A 9,309-nucleotide genomic window follows, 5' to 3' on the forward strand; every position below is an offset into this window, starting at 1 on the left:
CCTACTGGATTCATCCAGACAGAACCTGCCTGGAGTTGAATAGGAGTGTTTTTACATGCGGACAAAAGTGTCTGTCCAGAATTGTTTTACATGAAACAAGGGAAATGGCAGTATAAAATGAAGCATGAGTCTATTCTAGATAAAATAAGTGAGGCTGCTATTTTCCCTTGTACTTCATAGTCAAAAGAAATATCAAGGACTTTACAAAGATTAAGTACGTTTGCCATTGAAATCCAGCTATCACTGGTAATTCAGCAATGCACTTAGTTAAAACTAGAACCCAGGACTCAAGATTTTCAGCTTCTTTGCTTTAAGGGTTGGGCAATACCTTCACCTTAAAACACTTATTTGTGTATCTTTTATGGTCTGCTGGTTTTCCTTTTTTTTTTTTTTTTAAACTAACTTCTTTTTTCTCTCCGTGAACAGATTTCTACACTTCCTTTTAAATGCCTGTGCCAGAAGTTGATGCTAGGAGCTGTGGTTGTTGTTTTGTTTTGGTGGACCATAAACCATGCATTACAGAACTAATACAAAGAATTGTCATAGGTGGTCATTGCTGGACTCTGACCAAGATACTTAACACCCAGGTGGTGGTATTTGGTTAGGTTGGGTTTTTTTAAATTTCTGTTAATGAAGTCTCTTGTATATTTAAAGCCTAAGCTAGTGCTGGGTCACTGCTGTTTCATACTTTTTTAAAAAAAACAAAAATGTTTAATGAGGTTGTTGCTGGATAACTGCCTAAACTGCCAGCTTTGGAATACACAAGTCCAGGTGATAAGAATGTGTTGGTTGTTTGTTTTTTAATGCAACAGAAGATGACTACTTCATAAAAACAAGTTTAAAACAAGGTGATTTTGGGAGGACAGAAGGCATGCTGGTCATCCTTTAACTTCTGCATTGTAAAACTTATAGCAACTATTAAAATCTTAATATTTTTCAAAACTAAAAACTGTTGCTAAAATATTTCTCTGGTCTCCTCTTTTGTAAAACCTAGTGTCCAAAGTTCCCTACATTTTAACTAGTACAAGGTCTTTCTTGTATTGCTTAATAACAGGAATGTGAAATGAGGTCTTAATTAAAATTAGCAAGTAGAATGATGATTCATGGGAAATGAAACCCTTTGGACAGGGCTATCTAACCCCTACACAGCCCCCAGCCTCTTTTCAAGCTGCCACTGCCCCCACCACCCTTGTCAGCTTAGGTGACTGGAGCCATCAGGCTCCCCCTCCCTCCTCCAGGGATGGAAGTGTGCTGCATGTGGCAGGGGGAAATCGGGTGTGCCCAGAAGTTGGGCAGCCCAGCTTTAAGAGCTATGGCACCTTAATGATAGTAATGAAGGTGGTCTGAACTCCACCTCTACCCTGTCAAGTCTAGCCTATTTCATTTCCAGTAGGCCTAAAAGTATTTACTAACAGGGCAGCAGAAGTGGGCTATTTATTTTTTACAGCAAACCACTTAGACCCACAGTTTCAGGAGGCAATAAACAAATCTGTGAATTTGGAGAACAACTTTAATGAAAACAATATTGGAAATAGTTTTGGCCATGGATTTTTTTTTTTTTTTTAATTAGATTCGTAAGAAAATGTGCGCACCATTCTCTTGCATATTCTAACTCAGTGGCTAGGACACTCAAATTTCTCCTCTCCCCAGAAAGTGCCCTACCAGACAACTTGGTATTTTGGGCTTAGCCTCTTCCAGTTTTTCCTGGAAGAGCTGTTCCATTTTGTAGAAATAATGATATATTAATTAGCCCCTATAGCTAAGTGATCTGAACATTCTCTTAGGAAACAGCTGGAGTTTAGTCCCTGCTCCAATGAATGTTTAATCACTTACATGGAGTGGAAAAGTTCTAAAAGAGGAGACAAGATTCAGGGGTTTGCTGGTTCAAATACTCTACTGTGAGATGGGCGCATCAAGGGCAAGCTCTTGATCCAATCAGGCCAAAAGGGTGTTTTAACACAGGTCTCCCACAATCCAAATACGCGATATAATCCATGGGAAGAGAACAGGGACAGCAGCACCAGCTTTTAAACTATTTTTTTAAAAAAGGTTTTGTATCAAATAATAATAAAAACATCTATATTTGTTTTTTCAATTTGGTCTGCAGACCAAATTAATAATAAAATTCAACTCTGTCTCAGGTCTCTTTCTAACGCCATGAACTGTCTGAGAAAAAGTTCTTATTTCTCATTCTCAAACACTTGCCCTATAAATGAAAGAAATGCATCTAGGAACCATTTACTATATTCATACCTACAGTAAGTAGAGTATGCTAAAAATCAAGCGAAGATACTGCCTTAACCAGTTGGTGGAGGCTGAAAATCCATATTGCAAAATTCTGAAGACAATATCTTTATGCTGTTAGCTCACTTTTATAAGCACTTAAATGATCTCAGCTTAGGATCTGACACTGCCCTGTTGGATAAATTTCAATCAAAAAAGAAAATCCATTACTTCCTATTAAGTTAGCAAAGCTCACATAACTAGCCCTTACACAGAAAGGGATGTTTAGAGAGGAAAACATCATGGTGCTCATCTTGTCTGAAAACCACATTTAGAATGACTACCATTTAGAAAGACTAAAAACATAGTAGAAGGAAGCATGTAGAAACAAAATCTTATTAAAAGAGCTATTGACACAATATGAATAGAATTTCTTTTAACAACAGAAATTCACAAAAACAAGATATATGAATTAAAGTCACAAGCATCTGTGATCTAAATGAGATCCAAAAAACAAAACAACAACCCCACCCAAATCAGAAAATGGAAATTAAAAAAAAAAAATTTTTTTAAATAAATTTGCCCTTACTTATGAATGAATACACCCAACGCCAATGTAAACCTTAATCAAGACACATCCTTGCTCACCAACACAGTGTAGCACAATCTAGATTCCTTTTGCTACAGTGTAACCTGGAGATAAAACACAAATGTACACTTGAACAATTCAGGGATGGTCATTTGGGCTCAAGGGCCATGTAGGGAGTTTTGATGAACTGTAGTGGGGCAACTCAGAACCTCCCACCTCCCCAACAACTCCCTAAAACTCCTTATGGGGCTTTGGGCAGGCAGGAGTAGTGTTCAAGAGTAGGATGGGCACAATTTGCTCTTGCACACCCAGCCCTGTGGTAGGGGAGGGAGCATGCACATGGAGGGGTGAGCTGTCTGAGCACTTTTTCCCAGGAGCTAGCCAGGGGTGAGAGGGGAAGGGGGAGGCGGGGGGCACAGGGCACATGCAGCAGAGCTCACCCAGTCCACGGTTGCCCCCACAGCGTTCTGCATGGGGCGCAACCCCACCTGGGGCAGTCTACGCTATGCTGCTACATGCCTGCCAGCCTGGCCCTTGCCAGCATGCAGTTTCTGGCAGGGCTGTCCCCAGTGTGGCTGCAGCCGGCTGGATGCTGCTGTGCTGCCCTCGCCTCCTGCAGGAGCCACCCGGCTGAAGCTTCCCACCCCACCACATTTATCTGCCTGCTGGGAGCCTTGGAGCAGGGATAGGAGTGGAGTGAGCCTTGGAGCAGGGGCTGGAGGTGAGGGGAGCACAGCAGCACCCAGCTGGCTGCAGCTGCATTGGAAACAACCCTGCTGGAAGCTGCTCAGTGGCCAGGGCCCAGGCTGGCAGAACTGTTCTGCTCCTCTCACTTCCAGTGGCAGTTCCTTCTCATACCCCTGCTGAGCCACTCTGGGCTAGGGGGAACTTCAGCTGGGTGGCTCCTCCCCCACAGCTGGGGACAGCTCCAGGCTGCCTTCCACCTGCTCCCTCCCCAGTCCACAGGTGGTTGCTCATCACGCTAGGCAGGCAGAGCGGATGAAAGGCAGCTGGGAAGCTGGAGCCAGAGCCCCGCACACTGGGACAGGAGTCACCCAGCTGAAGCTCCCCCCTACTTGGAGCAGCACGGCAGGAGGAGTTGTCGCTGCTGGAGGCAAGGGGAGCAGAACAGTCCCTCTGGCCATGGACCCTGGGCCACAGGCTGGACCCAGTCAGTTCACGAACCAGATCTGGCCCACAGGCCATATTTTGCCCACCCCGAGTTACAGGGAAGAGTGATAGCCTTAGAAGCCAAGTCACAAGCAAGTGGCTCATGGAACCAGCATTCAGTTCTCTACTCTGCTGCATATTTCCTTGTGAAAAAGTACCCTCCAGAAAATTGGGTTACACATCCTGCTTCCCCTCAATCCCATGCAAAGAAATGTACACTGGTGTCAATGCCATTTGGTCTTTTGGTGTTTGTGAATTTGGAAGAATTTAGCTCTAAGTACCTACATACATCTGGAAGTGTGGATTAGGCATCCAAGATCTAAGAATCTTAATGAATCCATTATTGCTGCCTTCTTGCTTGCCACATGCTAATACTAACACACAGAAAAGATACTTGTCCTCATGCTTAGAATTCCACAAGTGCAATGTGAAATCAGTGACTGCTAGTGCACATCTTACAGCCTGCCAAATGCAAAATACATTTTTTTAAAATAATTTGTTACAGCAGCATAGGAGGTAGAAATGAGTGCATTGATGCTTATGTTGCATTTGTGAAAAACACACTGCTCAAAGAATTGAGACACTTGTCTTGAGGTAATCACAACATATGCTTAAACCAAACACTTCAGAGAAGCAAAATATTAGCTAAAACCCTGCACATTTGCTCTAATTCTTACCCCTCCTTGAATAAACAGGAACAGTAAGAGTGCAGTGCAGTGCCTTCGAAATGAGGAGTGTTTCACTACTGTGCCGTGGAACAGGTTGCAAAGCTACCTGTATTCTCTATTTGCCACTTAATTCTATATTTACCAATGAAGACTTCCATCATGCTCTCTCCCAAAGCAGAGTTATGTTCACGCTTAAGCCTCCAGTAAGTTAAAAACAATACACTGCATACATGCTCCTTATGTTAAACGGTAACAAAATATGACTTAAATGCAAAAATATATGTAACTACTGAATATGAAAAAAGTTCTAAATAACAAGACACAAAAAAGGACTCTTGTACTTCTAAACTGAGACTGCAGCACTATTTTTCTCTCTCTCTCATGTATGCACACTACCATACCTCCCTTCTAGGAATCTGAGCCGCTGGTTGGAAAGAACCAGTTAAGACTCCTCTTTTGCTAAACTGTAAGACTGTAACATTACATTCAAAATCTCAGAAACTTACCTAGCATCTCATTCAAGTCCAACCTTTGCAAGTCCCTGGATAATTACACATCCTATTTTTAATACACTCTCCTTAATGAAACCACAAGTATCTGAACAGTAAGTTAAACATTAAAATGACAAGTCTACAATAGCCAAAGATAAAACAGATGAAGCCTTGCTTTGTGCTTTATTATAGTGAATGTTTATACATGCCAAAAGTGGAATTTGAACCAAGAGGTTCTGGCAGATTCAGCAGTTTCAAACCATATAAAAAACTGTTAATACCAATTTATTCCAATAATTAATCACTGTGGGTCAACCACTTCTTATTCATACTACCTTTCATAAGTGATAACTGTAAGCATGTACCATTGGAATTTAGTCTTCATTTAGCCTCTGATAGATTTGTATCGGCATTTTATTTTTTTAATAAATATGTTCTAAGCATTTGAAATATATCCATATTCGTATATACTGTAAATAGAAGTGTATCAAGGAATCAAAAGTAAGAACTGCACACAAAATCTTCAGCTCCATCTCTTGAATATGCATATGACCCTTAATTACACGATAATATGCTACTTCCCCAATAAAATGCCTTATACAATTTTCTACAACCTTAGTGTTCATCTTGTACCTGTTGCATGAATAAGGCAAGAATTCATTCTCTGTTTATCTTGTATATGGCTTTCACAGTCTAACTGAAGGCAGGGTAGATTTGCATCTTATAGACTAACCAACATAAAGCAAACTGGTAACACTTCCATTAAAATACACACAATAGTTTAGGAGTATGTACAGATATTCAGGGAGGTTGGTGGGGGGCTTAGATTGAGTTATAAATGACCACCCAAGGAGGGTTTGGCAGGATCAGGAGAGGCTCATGGGGTCTGCGGGGGGCTTGGGGGAATGAAGGCACTCTCTTCATCCCCAGGGGCCAAGGGCTGTTTTTAGCACCCCTATGTCCCCCCTATTCCCAGACAAATCACTGTACCTGTAGCATTAAAATTATTCAGGAATAGAGCTTTATAAATAATTTATATTTATAATGCAACCTTAAAAGTGTATTTGTAATAATATGTTCTACTTTATGCAACCCCAGTAGTAAGCTTTGAGTACAAAAGCAACATTAAGAAGAAGTCTGTGGATACCTATTCCACTGATTAGTCATCTTTTTAAGACAGGAGAAAGCAGTGACTAAAAGTCATTACAATTGAGTGGCTTATCTAAAAGAATTCCTGATCACAGTAAACAGAGGTCCACATGAAAGAAACACAGTCAAAGGCTTTCATCCTGCAAGGTCTTCCATGTAAAAACCCTTCTGTGTATGCACAAAGGTCAAGTGACTTCAACAACTCCACATGGGCAAAAGGGGCTGCTACTAGGAGTGGAGGAAAATCTAAGAGCAAACAGCATCTTTGATAGCATCCTCACACTGACAACAGGCTGAACAGTTGAACCTTTGCAGCAGTTCTTCTCTGTAAAGTGTGAGGTGCATTAAAGAAGCAATATCATGGAAAATCATTTTGTATTAAAAAACTCAGAGCTGTACTCTTCTGGGGATAAAACAGAGATGCCTCTAATCTCCAGGAGCTCTCTTTCAGGGGCAAACAAATCATTTAAAAATTAAGCAGAAAAAACAACAATTATATGGATTTTTCAAAATATAGTCATGCCTCCTCTACTTCCTCATCTTCCGATACTTCAATATGTTTATAGACTCTCCAAGCCTTTAAATTGCAGTTTCTGAGAATTGTTCCTAGTTGTCTCCCAGGCCCCACTTCATACGTAAAAGGAAACTCCGTTCTCTTTGTTCTTTCATACATTTCATGCATAGTCTGTTCCCATTTCACAGGTGAAACAAGCTGCTTTACTAACAAATGTTTAATGCATTTTGAATGCATGTATTTTTTGCCATCAACGTTTGAATAGACATTTATGAGTGGTTTCCGAATCTCAACTGATTTGAGAACTTTTGCCAAGGGCTCTATGGCTGATTCCATAAGTCTTGTGTGAAAAGCTCCACTGACTGGCAGCATTTTTGTACGTGCAAAATAATATTTTCGGGAGTTCTCCTCTAAAAACTTCAAGGCCTGTAAGAAAAACAGCTGTGTTCATTTGGCTCTCACCATTTAGAGAGAAAAGAAAGTTTATGCTTAGGTCTGACAGATGCACCAAACCCCCACTCATCCTTCACACGAGATTTGACTTAAGATACTTAGAAGAGAGCACTTTCCTCACAGTATTTCATGATTAGCCACGAACCACAGAAACCCAAATACAATATTCCATCTGGCCCAATTGGGGAAAATGTTGTTTTCCCCCTTCCATGGAACAATTGAGTAGTTACTCATTATTAAATGTACATTTAGACATTTACTTTAAAGAAATACCTGTAAATGACCTGCAATAACTCTGCTATCTGGAAACAGGAAATTTGCAACTTCACAAACAGGATCTTCTACACCCAATGATCTACAGTGTTCACGAGCTTCTATGCAGGCAACCTTGAAATCTGACTTGGGTCGCCCAATAATTGATAACATCCCACTTGGGACTGCTTCCGATGCCTGTTGCATTGCTTCAGCACGCACTTTCACTGCATACAAGGCTAGAGAGAGAACATAAATTCTTACTTTAGCTTAAGTCTCAAAGAAGTATGTTCAGACACAGGGAAATATGTTTATTACTCAAGTTATCAGCACCTTTTGCACAAAAACCTTAGGAAAATTGTAGAAAACCTTTCAAATATACTTGAAAGGATATTAAGGAAATCCTTAAGGATATTAAGGAAGGAAGGATATTAAGGAAATACAAAGTATTATACCATAATATATATCCTCATCTTCCTTTTATAGAAATCCAATGTTGAATGCATGATGCTATTTAAGTTAAAATACTTTAGATCTCTTATATTTGATTCAGTGGTCATATATTCTCCTAAAAATCTGGTAGTTTGGAATCCTTAAAATGCCAAAAACAAATGTGAGGAAAAAATAACAAACAGATCAAACATTATAAGCACAAAAACTTAATTTTCGCAAGTAATTATTTTCAAGAGTTCCTTACAAAATAGTCAACCTGCAATTTATTCAAATTTAACTATCTGTTTAAATACTAGACAATGCTTTCTGCATTAAAGCAAATTGTACAGAAAACAGATTTAGCAAAATATATTTCAAAGGCAAGGACAAAAAGCAGCAGGGAAAAATGCTGTCACCAAAGGAATGGCTTTCCAAACTATACCACGTGCACTCACACATGGAAATAAAGGAAACCACTCTAAATCCCATTCCCATGAGGTGAGAAAAATACTCCTCACACCTTCTTCAAAGTCTAAGGCTCCAGCAAACACCAGGGCAGCAAACTCGCCCACACTGAACCCTGCCGCCGCAACACAGTTCTCTATCACCTGTGGAAACAAAGCAAGCACAAAGCCTGTTAAAGCAACACTGAGGTGCGCACACAGGTGGGATCCACAGCCTGAATTTCTGGAAGACCCTTTATCTTGGAGGGTGCCACTGAAACGCTTCAGGCCTGATTTCCGAGGTGGGTGACACAAGATCATAGAAGGCCACATCTAGTCCAACCCCCTGCTCAAAGCAGGGCCATCCCCAACTATATCTGTCTAGCTGGATCTTAAAACCCCCCAAAGCCGCAGAGTCCACAACCTCTCTAGGTAACCTGTTCCAGTGTTTTACTACCCTTCTAGTGAGAAAATCCTTCCTAATATCTAACCTAAACTTCCCTTGCTGCAACTTGAAGCCATTGCTCCTCAGTCTGTCATCTGCCACCACTGAAATCAGTCCAGTTCCATCCTCTTTCCAACCCCCCTTCAGGTAGTTAAAAGCTGCTATTAAATCCTCCCACAGCCTTTTGGTCTCCAGACTAAATCAGCCCCCTTCCCTCAGCTCCAGACCAGGGGGCAGGAGATGCCCCCCACCCCCACGCACATCAGGCCACTGGTGGCTGAGCTTCTCCACGGCGGCCAGGGAGGACACGAAGACAGCCGGCTGGCAATGCACTGTGCGATCCAGCTCCGTCTGTGGCCCGTGCAGGCAGAGCGATAGCAGGTCGTAGCCTAGCACCTCGCGGGCCGCGGCAAACAGGCCCCGCGCACCGGGGGAGCGCAGCAGGCCCCGGCCCATCCCCACCCGCTGGCTGCCCTGGCC

The 9,309-nt window shown here is 41.6% G+C and overlaps 1 protein-coding gene and 1 long non-coding RNA gene across 2 annotated transcripts in view; both read right to left on the reverse strand.

Moving 5' to 3' along the window:
* Positions 1–434, reverse strand: part of LOC109296332 — an 899-nt gene extending 465 nt beyond the window's left edge. Inside the window, exon 1 of the long non-coding RNA XR_002096957.1 lies at positions 26–434. This is a non-coding gene — a long non-coding RNA (uncharacterized LOC109296332). The remainder of the gene's footprint in view (positions 1–25) is intronic.
* A 4,874-nt stretch (positions 435–5,308) lies between these two features.
* MCAT (malonyl-CoA-acyl carrier protein transacylase) overlaps positions 5,309–9,309 on the reverse strand; it is a 9,187-nt gene continuing 5,186 nt past the window's right edge. Inside the window, exons 2-5 of the mRNA XM_019515734.1 lie at positions 9,091–9,309; positions 8,462–8,549; positions 7,531–7,748; positions 5,309–7,230 (exon numbers count right to left, since the gene is read on the reverse strand). The exon at positions 9,091–9,309 is cut by the window's right edge and continues 37 nt beyond it. Coding sequence (XP_019371279.1) covers positions 6,808–7,230; positions 7,531–7,748; positions 8,462–8,549; positions 9,091–9,309 — 948 coding nt within the window. The 3' untranslated portion in view covers positions 5,309–6,807. The remainder of the gene's footprint in view (positions 7,231–7,530; positions 7,749–8,461; positions 8,550–9,090) is intronic.

Source organism: Gavialis gangeticus, unplaced genomic scaffold (assembly GCF_001723915.1).
Source record: "Gavialis gangeticus isolate Ggan-Ray unplaced genomic scaffold, GavGan_comp1, whole genome shotgun sequence".
Classification (NCBI taxonomy): domain Eukaryota; kingdom Metazoa; phylum Chordata; order Crocodylia; family Gavialidae; genus Gavialis; species Gavialis gangeticus.